The sequence below is a fragment of the Doryrhamphus excisus genome, linkage group LG18, assembly GCF_037039965.1.
Source record: "Doryrhamphus excisus strain RoL-2023G ecotype Guam linkage group LG18, RoL_Dexc_Guam_v1.1, whole genome shotgun sequence".
Lineage (NCBI taxonomy): Eukaryota > Metazoa > Chordata > Actinopteri > Syngnathiformes > Syngnathidae > Doryrhamphus > Doryrhamphus excisus.
This window is the reverse complement of record NC_136374.1, coordinates 16,687,709-16,704,169: the sequence shown is the minus strand read 5'-3', so window position 1 is coordinate 16,704,169 and position 16,461 is coordinate 16,687,709. Positions and strand designations below refer to the sequence as shown.

Below are 16,461 nucleotides of genomic sequence, written 5' to 3'. Positions count from 1 at the left end.
CAATTAGGTGGAACTGGCTCTTCCAATCATCGCTGCGCATGTGCGTGAGACCAAACCGGAAGTCCGATCTCTGTGCGCCGCCATTTTGGGTTTATAGTTTTGTATTAATTGCCTAATGTGGCGTGTTTACTTTTATTGAGAGGTGAACTCACGCTGACTGGTTTTGGTGAGTGTTTTGTGTTACCATTTTAGTATTTTTTACTAATTTCGCTTCATTGGTTTGTTGATTGTAGAAGTCATTGATTGTTTTTTTTGTTATTCCTGGGCTTAAATACTTAATTTTCTTTGGCCTACCGGTGTGCTAACTTTCCCTGCCCAGTATTTTGTTTTTACACTTTTATGTTCCATCCTAAACCCCTAAACTCACCAGACACTACATTAGGTACACCTGCTCGAATGAATGTATCCTGACTGCTGATTGGATGAGCCAGGAAAAGAGAGGGTCGCAGTTGAGCTGGAGCCTATCCCAGCTGACTTTGAATGCGAAACTGAGTATTGTTACTTGTTCTAGTCAAAAACGTTCATCCACAGCTCTAATTTGATTGTACATGTCTGCTTCATGCAGTATATAGTATATACAGTATACTGTACATACTTGTATATTTACTTTTATGACACACACACAAATATCCCCTCTGTTTTTGTGCGACTATTTGGTCGCTCCAGAAACCAGGCCGCTAAATTTGTCCCGGTGCTGACACAGGAGAAGGTCAATGGAATCAGGAAAAGAAACAAGGATAGGAATGTGGCGAAATATATAAAGAGATGAATGATTTTCAGAATAAGTTGCAAAGTTGGTTTGCTGAAACGGGTCAGTGGGTTCTCCTACATAGTACAAAATATATCGTACCATCTACTGTAGTATCTATACATCTACCTGTTAAAGTCATGGAAGCTGATTGATGGTGAGAAAGAATACAAAGTAGTGTGAGTTTCAATAACAATATTTTAAACAGATATTGATAGATTGTTTATATGGATCATGATGATTATAGTGAAGTTATTTTAATGATATGCTGTTAATATAAACTTTATGGCTATGCATGAGCTGCAAAGTATGTTTGTGGGAAGTGGGTTATGAATGTTGGCGTGTGTGTTTTGTTTCCTATACGCAGCGCGTGGCATGCCAGTGAAGGGAAGGGCAATGGACGGTCCGGTCGTCCATTCCTGTGATTTAACCCGACACCACTTGCACTAAGACGGCGACAGCTGTGCATGCACATGCCCCCCATTCTGTTTGTTGTAGGGGATTACTGTGCGATAAAAGCCCCAGTGAGCAGCGGCGCGGCCCGGCCGACACAACTACTGTTTCCTCCCTGACTTAGAAGGCTTTCTCCGGGCCTTTCGAGTCCCGTGAAAGCACAGGTGGATCACTTCATTCTAAGAAGGAATGAATGGGAGTATTCTCTGGCCGTAGTAGCGGCGCGTCTCCTTTTAGACGTTAGTCCAATTGGACAGCGCCGCAGCTTATGTAAGGACCATGATACCCATCACAGATACTGGGTTGGCTTTCTCATTTGTGGCCTCTGTTGTGTCATTGGGACGCATTTGCATGGAGCGATATAAAGGAAATGTATTATCTGAGTGGATTATGTTTATATTGACAAGATGAATAATGTGCGAGGCATCTGTTGCCGTCTCCCAGTGGTACCCCCATAACACTAAATCTTAATTCATCTTAAAACACGTTCACAATCTTGTCTGTTGCATGGCGGAGTACTCGTCATTAGATATACACAATGGAAGTTGGCTTGGTATGTTTGTTTTTCTTTATTTTCTCAAGCCGCTGTGCATCCTCTCTTAAAATGAAACATCAGTCGTCTACATATTTGGCATATTTGGCGACTGTTAATGCTACTGTTAATGAATGAATGAATTACCGTATTTTCCGGACTATAAGTGGCACTTTTTTTTCCTAGGTTGGCTGTTCCTGCGACTTATACTCCAGAGCGACTTATAAATGATAAAACTGTTCAAGTTCCATAAACACTGGACACCTTTTCTGTTCATGTTTATTTTTTGTGTAGCTGAATAAGCATTGTGTTAGCATATCTTACACCTATTCAGCCTGTTCTCTATTCTTTTATTGTTAGAACTTGCCTTCCAAGAGGACCTAATGTCTGTTTTGGTCAAGTAGTTTGGAAAATAAATTACCCGCAAAAAATGCAAGTCATACTCCAGTGCGACTTATGTATGTTTTTTTTCTACCTAATTATGCATTTTTGGCATTGTGCGGCTTATAGTCCAGAAAATATGGTAATGTTCGTGCCACATGTTGCCGTTATTTGGCGCCACAGCGAGCCACTACGCGCCAATCGCATAATCTTTGGCACCAACTGGCACCGGCCCAGTGGACTCCTACCTAGCATCATTGGCACAACTTGGCTCGCGCCACTACATTCCATTGGATTCCAATTGGCGGATTGTTTGTGACATTTGGTTCCACTTGGTGGACAAGAAGATTTTAAACATTTTGAAATTTTCTTGCTGCCAAACTCAATTTTTACCGCCGTCACGGGCCACCACGAGCCAGTTGGGGGGCAGTTTGAGCCACTGCACACCCCGAGGCACCTTATTGGCGACAAAGCAAATTTCATTGGTGCGAACTGGCACCGGCCAAGTGGACTCTTAGCATAACTGACCACTCACTCCCAAATACTTTTGCATGGGAAGCACAAAGAGGTGATGATGAAACTCCACCATAGAAGAGAGCACATTTGGTGCAGTTTGAAGCCGAAAAAAACGTCCACAAGGTATCAGAAGTGTATTTTCTAAGAGCTCTGCCTGCATCTTTCCCATGGAAATACATGCTCCGTTGCAACCAGGAAGTGAAAAGGCATCTCGCCGTGTTGCGGCAAGAAGGTTATGCATTGAAGGGAAATGCGAGTCAATGCAGGCACAAACAGTTCAGTTGCAAATGTACAATTGTAAATAGTTCATGGTGTTATATTTGTAAAATAATTGTTATTTTCATGTAAAACTACCATTTTTTGTAGCAGATCATTTCCTCCTCCATCATTCTGACACATTTGACCATATTCTAAAGAATCTAAAGAATCCGATCCCACAATATAGTCGGCCCTTTTGTAGAAATGTTCTGTAATCTAGTCATTTACATTAAGGTCCTACTTTAGCCACCTTTAATCAGCAACCCCTTCCCTTTTTGTTATTTTAGTCTCGTCTTACGTGTATGAGATTTCCCGACCGCGCTCACATGACAGATCTGCAGGTCAGAGATGATCTTGCAGGCTAACCTAAGAGTGGAGGTTGTGCGGTGGGGTCTGACGGGGGGTCTAATGCTCAGCTGTCCTGCAATGTGCTGCTTCTTGTCACTGAGGAGAAGTGGAACAGTGTTACCGGTGACAGAGCAATCCCTGGTACACACACACACACACACACACACACACACAGTCTAATGCGGTGAAATGATCTCATCCTGGAACTTTATATCTACGTATGGAGCAGCCCTATAAAGGTGTGTTACACAGACATGGAAAGACAAGACAAGACTCTTTCTAACCGTCTGTTGTTCTGGTTGAATTATGTTCTTAGTATGTGCAGCCAACCAATAGAAGATGCCCCCAGGCAGCACTTTGGACACCCCTGCCCGAAAGGGTCAATAAAGTTCAATATTGGGACGGCAGATGGAAGAAGCTAAATATTTGACCCATCACTCCATGACTGATTCATATACTGCCTGGCTACGGGATACTAGACATAATCTAATGGGTTAGACAGTCATTTGTTTGAAAAATCAACCATTAAAAATCAACCAAAAATCAAAACAAAAGTCTCACAAGTCCCACGATATTGTATTAGAAGTGTGTTGGCCAAAATCTGACCCTGATGCTGGAATTTAGACGGCTTAAAAGTACTTCATTTTTTACATATCCTGTACTTGTACTCGTTTATTGCGGTTAATCGGTTCCAGGCCTGATGAGTAAATTCCCGCAAAGCAAGATTCCTGATTTATAAATTGAATATTTTATATTAGTTAGAGCCTGTGATTGGCTGGAGACCAGTCCAGGGTGGACCCCGCCTCTCGCCCAAATACAGCTGGGATAGGCTCCAGCACCCCCGCAACCCTCATGAGGATAAGCGGTAGAAAATGAATGAATGAATATTTTATATTAGTTAGAGCCTGTGATTGGCTGGAGACCAGTCCAGGGTGTACCCCCAGCTGGGATAGGCTCCAGCACCCTCATGAGGATAAGTGGTAGAAAATGAATGAATGAATATTTTATATTAGTTAGAGCCTGTGATTGGCTGGAGACCAGTCCAGGGTGTACCCCCAGCTGGGATAGGCTCCAGCACTCTCATGAGGATAAGTGGTAGAAAATGAATGAATGAATATTTTATATTAGTTACAGCCTGTGATTGGCTGGAGACCAATCCAGGGTGTACCCCCGGCTGGGATAGGCTCCAGCACCCCCACGACACTCGTGAGGATAAGTGGTATAAAATGAATGAATGAATATCTTATATTAGTTACAGCCTGTGACTGGCTGGAGACTAGTCCAGGGTAGGATAGGCTCCAGCACCCCCACGACACTCGTGAGGATAAGTGGTATAAAATGAATGAATGAATATCTTATATTAGTTACAGCCTGTGATTGGCTGGAGACCAATCCAGGGTGTACCCCCGGCTGGGATAGGCTCCAGCACCCCCACGACACTCGTGAGGATAAGTGGTATAAAATTAATGAATGAATATTTTATATTAGTTAGAGTCTGTGATTGGCTGGAGATCAGTCCAGGGTGTACCCCCAGCTGGGATAGGCTCCAGCACCCTCATGAGGATAAGCTGTAGAAAATGAATGAACGAATGAATATTAGTTAGAGCATAGAAAGGCCGTTTAAACCTTCAAAATATGTGTTTTACACATACATTACATTATTTTTATTTACATTATTAGAGCTTCTAGACATAAACTAACACCCCTACAGTCACTCTTACACTCCTATTACCCAAAATAATAATAGACATAATCAGAGTAAATTAAGGCTGATGCTCACATGTGTGTTGCTATAAATTGTGTTCCATAGGGAGGCAGAGTGAGTGTCGGACAGGAAGTGACGTTGCGTTACTGCAGCAACATAGCCCATGTTGTTATTATTATTATTAGGGGTTATTGTGCCTGATGTGAGACAATTCAAACCTGCAATAACAGCCTGTTTATTTACGTTACGGTAACATTACCAAGTGACACCTCACGTCTTTGAACGCATCTTCAGTGTACTTCATTTAGACATTTTATGCATGAAAATTCTCAATTATTAAAACAATATGTAACATTTGTATGTTAATTATGCATCAACTACAACGCAGGTGATTTATTTGTATATTTCTGAACAACCATGATAGTGAAACCATGCCAAGGAAGACTCCATGTTGGATTCACGTATTGCGTACTAAAAGTAAACAGTAAGTAAACACCCCGAGCACACATGCCCCCCCGCTGCCATTTATTGCATGTCAAGTGTTCTCTTCAAAAATGCTGAGCGGGGGGGGATTTATCCCTGCAGGAGGCACAAGTGTGCCCACCCGACATGTACGACAACACACACACACACACACGTCTCTAGTTGTGCTGACAATGGGTTAAGATGTGAGACCCTTATGAGTGACTGGGACTCCTGTCGTAGTCCGGACCAACACAGGCGTCTTTGTGCTCCCTCCGCCATCAGTGACCATCCATCACAGATTAACCTGACAGGCCACCCCAGCCCTGCGCACGAGCACGCCTGAACGTTACACGAACACTACATCCTGACATTCACTACTAGGGCTGGCATATTTAATAATACTAATACTTTGACTTTTATCACAGCAGTATGAATTCAGTTGCTTGGTCATGTGTTGCTAGGCAGATTGTCCCCAAAAATTGCCTTATATGTAACTGAAATTCGCTTAACAGGTTTGAAAAAAAAAAGTTTTTTCTTTATTTTTCTCAAGCTACTGTGCCATATCTTCTAAGGGAGCATGTGACAGTCCTAAGGACGTCTGAAAGTGAAATTTTATCATGTTGAAAAATATTGTGTATATCAAAACAATGGGTCTTAATTTGCATACTTGGTAACAAGCAGTATGTACTACAATATTCCACTTTCTTACACAGACAACAAAATCATGTGTGACTTATTACAAAACTTCTCAAAAGAAATCATTTTAAGATTTGAACCCGGAGTTGCCCACGCTTTTACTGCATAGTCGTTTGTTGCTAGGCAGATTAGGCCAAAAAATCACAAATAAAAAAACACACTTTACCACAGTGTGAATGTCAAACTAGCATATTGCAATAGAAGTTAACATACTCTTTATGTCCAATGTATTATTGTTCATACCCAGCATGCCTTGCGGGCATTTGGAAATAACAGATTTTAGTTATGTGTTATGTTTAGCGGGTATTTGTTGATTTACGTCCGGGGTGTCAAACTCGTGCCGAGCAGGTGAAATTAACTAATTTCTGTGATGCATTCACTTGATGTGGATTTGTCGTGTTTTAGAGCGACTACTCCAAATTGACTCTGTATTAAATATAAGACACGTACTAGCTACCCCGGCCTTGATGCACTACTGTGCCTCTCTTGGGTGTTTCTATTGTGTGTCCATGCCTGCGGAAGCTAGTCCGGATTAGAGGCATCCTGGATGGATTAACACCGAGATCTTTGGCGGAAGAACATCTCCACCTCTGCATGTTTACTTTCAATATCCACTCATGGCGACAACTTGGTGTGGAGCGCTGCCCGTTCCTGCACAGGCTTGTCTGCGTCTGAGTCCAGCGTGACCCGGGAGGCGCCTACAGCATCACACGACGTACAACCTAGCAAAGCTTTGATGTGACGGGAACATGTTGGCGTATTTCAATATCAATCGGACCTTTCATTAACATTATTAGAGCTTCTAGACATGAACTAACACCCCTACAGTCACTCTTACACTCCTATTACCCAAAATAGTAGACATAATCAGAGTAAATAAGGCTGATGCTCACATGTGTGTTGCTATAAATTGTGTTCCATAGGGAGGCAGAGTGAGTGTCGGACAGGAAGTGACGGACAATTCATTCATTCATTCATTTTCTACTGCTTTTCCTCACGAGGGTTGCGGGGGTGCTGGAGCCTATCTCAGCTGTCTTCAGGCGAGAGGCGGGGTCCACCCTGGACTGGTCGCCAGCCAATCACAGGGCACATATAGACAAACAACCATTCACATTCACATTCATACCTATGGACAATTTGGAGTAGCTAATTAACCTAGCATGTTTTTGGAATGGGGGAGGAAACCGGAGTACCTGGAGAAAACCAACGCATGCACAGGGAGAACATGCAAACTCCACACAGAGATGTGGAATTGAACTTGGGTCTTCTAGCTGTGTGGCCTGCACACCAACCACTTGTCCACCGTGCAGTTAAAAATGCAGTTTTTAAATGAAACCTATTATTAATCATTCATTCATTCAGGGTCGCGGGTGTGCTGGAGCCTATCCCAGCTGTCTTGGCGCGAGAGGCTGGGTACATACATCCTGGACTGGTGGCCAGCCAATCACAGGGCACATATAGACAAACAACCATTCACACTCACATTCATACCTATGGACAATATGGAGTCGCTAATTAACCTAGCATGTTTTGGGAATGTGGGAGGAAACCGGAGTACCCGGAGAAAAGCCACGGAAAGAACATGCAAACTCCACACAAAGGGTGGAATTGAACCCTGGGGTCTGTGCGCTAACCACTCAACCGCCGTGCAGCCCGGACCTCAAACAATGAAGTATTAATCTCTGACCTAATTTTAGGAAAACGACAAACAATCCTCGGACTCATTTCCTTTCCATAAACAAGTATGATTCAAACGACTCAATGGCGGTGGCGTATGATTGGTGGAAGTGACAGCTGCTTGTCCTTAACTTCACGTATAGCGTCATGGATGGAGACGCGAGGCTGGGATTAGCTCATTAAGACGGACATCTTTGATGCACGGTTATCTTTCTCATTTCCACAGCAACTCGATCTTGAGACACACGCGAGCACAAAGACCCCACTCACACACACACACACACACGCGCGCACACGCACACTCGGACGGGCCGTGAAAGCTCCAGAGATCAGGGCCCAACGTGAGATACGGAGCGTAGATGTGCAGCAACAGCTAAACGTCGTGTCGGGTTTCTGGGGGCTCGTGCTAAATTTAACCCAGCGATCCCGCAGCAGGCCGAGGGGTTTAAATGCCAGCCTACAGTTGCTCCACACCAGTTGTTCTCCACACGTCTCCCACTCGTCACCAACGCAGGCCAAGGACGAAGGCAAGGCGCACGCGTGCACTCTGACACACACGTCCAGGCTCGGGACTTGAACAGCGTGTATGATATAGCGGTTCCGAAGGGGGAAGCAAGGGATTTTTGAACCATCGCACACCCACCACGACATTATCCAAGATGGAGCTTTTTGAGACCAACCCTTACTTCTTCCCAGACCAACGCTTTTATGAAGGCGGGGATAACTACTTCCCATCTCGCCTGCCCGCCGCGTACGACCAAGTTGGCTTCCAGGACAGGAACTCCATGATGGGTTTGTGCGGGACTCTGTCCGGAAGCGTCGGCGTGACGCCGCCTGAGGATAAACCCTCGCCGTCCGGCCTGTCGCCTCAATCCGAGCCTCACTGCCCGGGTCAGTGCCTGCCGTGGGCCTGCAAGCTATGCAAACGGAAGACGGTGACCATGGACCGTCGGAGAGCGGCCACGCTGAGGGAGAAGAGGCGCCTCAAGAAGGTCAACGAGGCTTTTGACGCCCTGAAGAGGAGCACCCTGATGAACCCCAACCAGAGGCTGCCCAAAGTGGAGATCTTGAGGAGCGCCATCCAGTACATCGAGAGGCTCCAGGCTTTGGTGTCGTCCTTCAACCAGCAGGACACGGAGATGGGGCAGCAGGGTCTGCACTACCGGACCGGACCGAACCAACCCAGAGTGAGTAGCAGGAACGGGGGTGTCATGTCGATGATACTGGAAGTAAAACGAGGTTCCTAAATGATTAGATTAGCGTCAGTGTGGGGGGTCTCGTGTGTTTCTGCAATGGTGCGCCGTGTCATAACATCGTGACTGACAGCGACTTCTGCTTGCGTGCGTCTCCATGGCAACAGGTGTCGTCATCCAGCGAGCCCAGTTCAGGCAGCACCTGCTGCAGCAGCCCGGAGTGGAGCAGCACCCCGGAGCAGTGCACGCAAAGCTACGGCAGCGAGGGTGAGTTCAGTTCAAGCAAGCGATAATGTTCGATTCCGCGTCACGCACTCTCATATCGTGTGTTTCTCTGCAGAGCTTCTGAGCGCCGCCGAGTCTCCGGAGCACGCCAACATCCAGACCCTGAGCTCCATTGTGGACAGCATGACGGCAGCGGACGGATCTGTGCCCTTTCCTGTGGACATTCCCAAATAAACCCCCCCCCCTCCAAGAGTGGACCCAGAGCAAGCACACTGTTCCTCAAGACACAAAGCAGCATGACAATCAGCAAAGAAAGCTGATATTTTTATATTTAAATTACAAATCATTTTAACAGTAACTAAAGAATTCCACCTTTGGCCTGATTTCCTTTATTCCCGGCTTTCCCTTAAAGCCGCGCTCCAAACAATCATTTGGAAGATTACACTTCAAAACGTTGCATGAACAAGGGCCTTGTTTCAATCCTTACTTAATTTAAGCTTTCCTTATTTTTTCGAAACCTTTCCCAGATTTTTCATTCTTGTGTGTGTGTTTTTTTTTTTAAATGCAAAAAATCAAAAGAACCATGAGTTTATTTTGTGGGGCCAACATGTATCATGGCAGTTTTGACCAAGATCTGCTTAAATGTTTAACTGGTTACAGATGCTTAGTGATGTAAATACGTTCCCTTTTTCTACAGAGTGGTTTTGCCAGTTTATTTTGTATTGTTTTGTCTGTTATTTTGCTAACTTATTGTTGTCTTTTATAACTAAGATTGTTGTGTATTTGTAGATGTTTGGAAATGTCATATTTCCTGACCAGTCCTTGTAATAAAGACCATTTTCAATACAATGTCTACAGTGTTTGTTGTTGTTGCCTCGCAAATTCACATTATTACCCTTAGTCCGGGGGTCGGCAACTCTATAGCGCCGCCCTACTGGCTCCCTGGAGCTTTTTGAAAAATGTTTGAAAATGGAAAAAGATGGGGGTGAGAAATATAATTTTTTGTCTTAATAGGGTTTCTGTAGGAGGACAAACATGACACAAACATTCTTAACGTTTTCCAATGCTGTAAAAATGTGTCAAATGAGTCAATATTTACGTCATTTACGTCGATTTACGTCATAGCCTGCGACACACGTTTCTATCAGCGGGGCGGGATGCCAGGCAGGTGCCTGTTGTAAACAAACCGGCGGCTGTGTGCTGGGCCATGGATCCCAAAGGGAAAAAGACAAAAACAACTGAGGAAAACAGAGGATTAAAGGTTTCTTGGACCGAATCTTTTGTATTCATCTTACATGCCCGATGTTGAGAAGCAACCGAAACGTCCGAAAACAGAAGTCACATTAAACGGGTAAGAACACAATCCTTTCATAGGCACATATTTAATAACAAAGTGGCTGTTTTTTAAGGTGATTTATGATTTTCGTCAGTATACATTCGAAATGACACTTAGGGATATTATTTGTTGTTTGTTGATCGGGTCCGAGTGTTACAGGCATTTGCCTTGGACAGCTATGTAGGGTGGACTTGCATGAACTTTGAACCAGGAAGTTCGTCCGGTGTGAAATGCCTCGAGGCTGGAATCTTTTTTTTTTATTATTATTATTTTTAAATATATTTTATTACAAACGTCAATTGTACAAAACAGTGTAAGCAGAAGTAGAGGAATATAAAAGTGCAATTCTACAGAACAATATCAACATAAATAAGAAAAAGTAAATAACAAAGAAAGGAATGTGCGAGGGATGCTGCTTCAAAATAAAAAAACAACTAAATAAAAACAAAAGAAAACATGTCACTTAAGCTTGTTCTTCATATGGATTGTTTTTAGAACGTTCTCCAATGTATGAAAGGTTTTCACTGCTTTTCTGTTTTTGATTATCAGCTTCAGTGATTCATATAATATTTTTGTTATACGTTTGTTGCCCAGATAAGGCGAAGGGGGTTATGCAGGTTCCATTTTCTTGTTTTTTCGAATCCTCAAAATAAAAATTACATTAAAAAATCGGATTTCTTTCTTGCATTTCTTTAATTTCATCAAAGCAATGAAACATAATTTATTAATATTTTAATGAAGTTAAACTTTAGGTGGCATCGTACAAGAGTCGTCACGCGGTGCGTCATTCCCTACAGGAAGTGCTGCAGGGAAAATAAACATTTAATCATGAAGGCTTATTATGTATTTGTAGCCAACTTAGTCATTTTGATAGTCGGCTAATATAGATACATACATCTATGTTCCCTTCATTATAAGGCTTTTAATTTTTTGTGGCTCCAGACACATTTGTTTTTTTGGTCCAATATGGCTCTTTCAACATTTTGGGTTGCCGACCCCTGCCCCAGTGGAATTGTGTGCAGCTGTTTGCAATTGTAATTAGTCGGGTTTATAAGCCCCAGTGTCGCTGCTACAGGGAAGTAATGGAGTTTAGGCAGCGTTTTAGGGGCGAGTATGGGGTGCTTTATTTTTTATGTGTGAAAATATGTTTTAATTTGTTGCCTGTAACCCCGTAAAGAGGCATGCTATTACATGATAGAGTAGAGTATGATAGAGTAGGTTGCATACCGGGGATTAAGCATTCCATAGCTCCAATGAGAATCTTAAGAAGTCATTCTCATTGCAAACGTTGACGCTCACTCACCTGACGTCTCGGCAACCATCCTGAAATTTCCTTATGACATCGGACTTCTGAAATGTACACTTGTATTAGTCCGTCTCTCCAAATGACGTGACTTTGAGGGTAAAATACACCACATCCACATCTTTAAAAAACAGCTTTACTCATGTCTATATAGTGTCATAGATACAGTACAGTTTTTAAATAGCCAAATAATAAAATCTTGATATGTCAGCATTGTTTCACACCTGGAATAAAGACACAGTACTCATAGCTGCCACATAGCACGTTACACCTTTTAGACACCTTGGTAAACAGTAAAAAAAAAACAAAAACAAAAAGAGGGAGGAAGATTGTACACCCATTCAGTAGTTCACTGGATCACACGCTATGTTTTTCACTGAACGAGGGTAGCCAAATGTACTGACTCCTCACTGGCATGTCGCCATGGTAACTAAATGGGAAGCGGATGGACGGGAATCATCAGGAACAGTGAAATGAAATGATGCAGAGCAGCAGCAGCAGCAGCAGGGAGGAGCTACAGTGTTGTCGAACCAAACATCCGCATCGTAAAAGTCAGATGATCATATCATTCGTTCTCACACTCACTTTTTTAAATCATTTCTCTAGGCCTGGGGGTCGGCAACCTTTAACATCGGAGGAGCCACTTTGCTTCCTATTGTAAAAAAAAAAAAAGTGTTGCCGCAAAACATGACACAGCTCATAAACTTGTAAACGTTGTAATGTTCTTTAAACGACTTAGCGGCTAACTTAACGGGTAACTTTAACATAAAAAGCGTTGATTTCTCAGTAGCGTTCACGCCTGTGTTGAATTGTCATCAATGACCTTTCTATTGGTCCCGTGCTTGGCTGTCTTTGCAGAGAGGAAGTATTCTATCATTTTCTCAATCTTTTCTTTTTTATTTTTTCATTGGGTCAAGAGATGCTGTGAAATTTTTATGAATGATTCTTTCATGTATTCTCCATCTGTGAATGGCTTCCCTCTCCTCCCCAAACCCAGTTCTGCCAACTTGGCCGATAAAGCTGGCGACTTTGTGACGTATTTTCCCAAAAATCGACCAGCGACAAAATGTAGGAAGCAGTCGTCGGAGACTTCGTAAAAGCAAAAGTGATTCTGAGGTTGCTGCCGAGAGGTCCTCCCCGCTTCACAGCCGTCAATCAATGCGCGGTCGCCAGTCAGCAGTCACTATCCGCCTCTCGCCACCGAAGCGCCAAACACACTAAAACATATTGCTAGAGCTGGATAATTTTACTGTTATTTTAACTGCAACACTAGCCTGCCTCCGATTCCCTTGCTCATCCAATCAGCAGTCAGAACACATTCACGGACCTGCACCGAGTCGGATATTTCACATTCTTTTTAAAAATGCACAAATCACCTGACTCGGCGAAGGAAGCCTGAAGAAGCTGCATGCGGCTCCCGAGCCACGGGTTCCCGACCCCCTGGTCTAGGCTACATAGCGTCATACGGAAAGATGGGGGGGGGGGGGGGGGCGGTAGAGAGCTACGTGGTGTCAAAAACAAGAAGAGAAGAGGCAAAGAGAGAAATTGGACCCACGAACCTGTGAGGAGAACTGTTCTTAGCGAGGTCCTCCCACTAACGAGTCACACTTTCATCATACGGCAAAAGACACACGGAGGTCCGACAGGAAATGAAAGAGTGAGAGAACAGTCACGATTGAATACAGGGCGATATTTCATACAGCCATTATATCATTTTCCATATATATTTCCAATATATATACTTTATAAAAAACATACCTCATCCATTTTATATACAGACACCATAATTGCGTAATACCTTGCATAACCGATAATGTGTAGTGGTGGTCCGCCATGAGTCGGCCATGTTGACACTTTAGGAATGAGGACGACGACCCACAGCTGAGATCGGGGGGAGCACAAAAACCACAACGACGAGGCTACCGGGAGCACTGGGTTGGACTGGGAGAGACCGGAGTGGGTCTCCTTGACAGCAGCGAGAGCAGGCCTGGGAGAGCGCTCTCAAGAGTTCAAAGGTCAGACTTGGCCTTGGTATTGCACGTGTGTCCGAAGGAGGAGGTGAAAGGTGTGAGGCGAGCCGTGGGGGGGCCCTCATCTGGAGAGAAGCCCTTTCCCCGCTGGCACCCTGATCCCACTCTCTCCACATTTGGCATATCACTCTCAAAAGGCCGCAAGCATGTGTCCGTATAGGTAATGGGAATGCACTGGAGACAGAAAACAGGAAAAAATGTCAATCTTATGGGGATGCATGTTATATACACTATTTCTTTAAAGTTTATTTATTTATTTCGAAAAAGTTCCGCCCAAGTTTCCCGTGGTGGCACCGTACCGGGGAAGGTTTACTATATGACCAAAGTCACGGTGCATTTGAAGCAATGTAACATAAGAAACTCCCACGGAACGACAAGAAGTCGTTATTAAATGTCGGGTTTAAATTCCCCTCTAACCTCGCTATATGTCTTCGGGCGATAGGCGGGGTACACCCTGGACTGGTGGCCAGCCAATCACAGGGCACATATCGACAAACAACCATTCACTCTCACATTCATACCTATGGACAATTTGGAGTCGCTAATTAACCTAGCATGTTTTGGGAATGTGGGAGGAAACCGGAGTACCCGGAGAAAACCCACAGAACAGAACATGCAAAACTCCACACAGAGGGTGGAATTGAACCCGGGTCTCCTAGCTGTGAGGTCTGCGTGCTAAACACACGACCGCCGTGCAGCCCTTGTTTGAATAACAACACTTCATCAAGTCATAAAAAGTACGTTCCATATTCAAGGATGCGGTATCAGTATCGCCTGGTACTGCAGTTGATCTACAGTTGATACTTTCACAGGAGACCAACAATCGAGTGGATGACACCCAAACAGAAAACACCCCAAACGTAAATATATGGTGTTGCAGTGAATCAGTATCGTTTTATTAATGTAATATCAGGATGTTCCGATCAGGGTTTTATGTTGCTTGATTCCGATATCAATCATCCATGAGTGAAATCGGCAGACATCGATATCAATCACATGGATTAAGTTTACATTTTGAAATGTATTTATGATGCGTAATTCCAAGTCCCCCTAGCAAATAGGTAATGTTCATTAAACAAGAGGACAAGATATAGTTAGTATAACAATAGACACTTCAGAAAGTTACTACGTACTTTATGGACGTGATATCTACTTCCTGTGGAACAAAAATGAGCTCCAAACTAACCGCATTGCTTGTTTGTTTTAGGTGTTAGCTAGGTAGGTAGATACTTTATTCATCCCCATGCCATGGGGAAATTTGCAAAAGACAAAATGTCACTGTGGTAAAACTGTACCTGGCTAGCTAGTTAGCCACAGCTAGTATGTAAACAATGTCAATAAAGATGCAAGAGAAGAGTGATCGAACATACTGGCATCGATTGGCGTAGCTTGTGGCAAGCTACCGAAACTGAAACCATCTGAGGTTTTCCAGACTAGTGTTGATTCTCGCGGCAATACGGGACAAAGTTGGTTCCTTGTCGGTTCCTTGGGAACCTTACGTGATGCGGCACACGTGCACATTTATGTCTTGGGTTGCAGTTGGCATGTCACCATCGCACGGCCAAAGGCGTCTATGGGCATATCACGACTGATGCTAATCAGCGGCGGATCCATGTAGTGTATTATATATAAATGTATTCACCATTCAAGATGGCTACTGTGTTATTACTGTTACTGTGTGTATACTTTTTGAAAGGATCACTGCACCATGTTTTGACCTTACCTGATAGCATTAGGGCTCCTGTTAGTAAGCCAAAAGGAGTTAGCATGAGTAGGTCCGCACCGTAGAGGGGTCGAGCCTTGGCGATGCTGGGGGCGGAGCTTGGCACAGAGCAGCGAGCAAGAGAAAACACAGCATGCAGTTAGTAGAAACCCAGTTTAGAATCAAGCACTCGTGTCCAACGTCTGGGAGATGTGGTCAGTCCACACCTTCAGGCTGGAGCTGTTTCTTGGGCAAGAGATTCATCGAGGGTGGCATGGACATGGAGGGCATGCGGAATCCAGCAGGCAGTGTTTCCATGGAGCCCGCCATCATCCCCAGCCCCGCTCCACCCTCTCGGGCCCGGAATCTCTTCCTCCACGATGGGGAGCGTCGAAAGGACTTGTCATCTCCACACTGCGAGATCAATGAGAAGGATGAGGCTATATGTTGTAAACGACGATTGAATGGTTACCGGATGTCACCTCCTCGAGTCGTCGGTCGGTCCCCAAGGCCAACAGATTGTTGAACTCCCTGTCGAGAACCTGTCGGGCCTGGAAAGCAAACACACGACATTTGTTCAACCTTCCTGTAATTGTAACGGCAAGGTGTCCCAATACTTATTGTCCATATATTCATTCATTCATATTCTACCGCTTTTCTTCACAAGGGTCGCGGGGGGGGGGGGGGGGGGGTGCTGGAGCCTATCCCAGCTGTCTTCGGGCGGAACACTTTGGCGTATTTCTGTGCCAACATGGCTGATCAATCGGACCTCAAACATTCATTCATTCATTCATTTTCTACCGCTTTTCCTCACGAGGGTCGGCGGGGGTGCTGGAGCCTATCCCAGCTGTCTTGGAGCGAGAGGCGGGGTACATACATCCTGGACTGGTGGC

The 16,461-nt window shown here is 44.3% G+C and overlaps 2 protein-coding genes across 3 annotated transcripts in view; one reads left to right on the top strand and one right to left on the bottom strand.

The window, feature by feature from the left end:
• Positions 1–18: 18 nt before the first annotated feature.
• Positions 19–10,046, top strand: myog (myogenin). Of its 2 annotated transcripts, XM_058055927.2 has the most exons (4): positions 19–166; positions 8,476–8,966; positions 9,140–9,239; positions 9,313–10,046. In XM_058055927.2, the coding sequence occupies exons 2-4, from the start codon at positions 8,565–8,567 to the stop codon at positions 9,429–9,431; spliced, it is 621 nt and encodes a 206-aa protein (XP_057911910.2). In that variant the 5' UTR covers positions 19–166; positions 8,476–8,564; the 3' UTR covers positions 9,432–10,046. The 2 variants fall into 2 exon arrangements, with proteins under 2 accessions (XP_057911910.2, XP_057911909.2); XM_058055926.2 differs by lacking the exon at positions 19–166 and having other exon boundaries at positions 7,725–8,966.
• Positions 10,047–11,480: 1,434 nt separating this feature from the next.
• The window catches only part of ppfia4 (PTPRF interacting protein alpha 4), a 58,845-nt gene continuing 53,864 nt past the window's right edge, over positions 11,481–16,461 (bottom strand). The window contains exons 28-31 of the mRNA XM_058055904.2: positions 16,051–16,119; positions 15,796–15,982; positions 15,590–15,687; positions 11,481–14,040 (exon numbers count right to left, since the gene is read on the bottom strand). Coding sequence (XP_057911887.2) covers positions 15,629–15,687; positions 15,796–15,982; positions 16,051–16,119 — 315 coding nt within the window. The 3' untranslated portion in view covers positions 11,481–14,040; positions 15,590–15,628. The remainder of the gene's footprint in view (positions 14,041–15,589; positions 15,688–15,795; positions 15,983–16,050; positions 16,120–16,461) is intronic.

Bases quoted from the DNA above. Each gene is read 5' to 3' on its own strand.
- myog (XM_058055926.2), top strand. From the start codon at position 8,439: ATGGAGCTTTTTGAGACCAACCCTTACTTCTTCCCAGACCAACGCTTT. The intron at 8,967-9,139 runs GTGAGTAGCAGG...CCATGGCAACAG, and splicing joins CCGGACCGAACCAACCCAGA to GTGTCGTCATCCAGCGAGCC. The intron at 9,240-9,312 runs GTGAGTTCAGTT...GTTTCTCTGCAG, and splicing joins GCAAAGCTACGGCAGCGAGG to AGCTTCTGAGCGCCGCCGAG.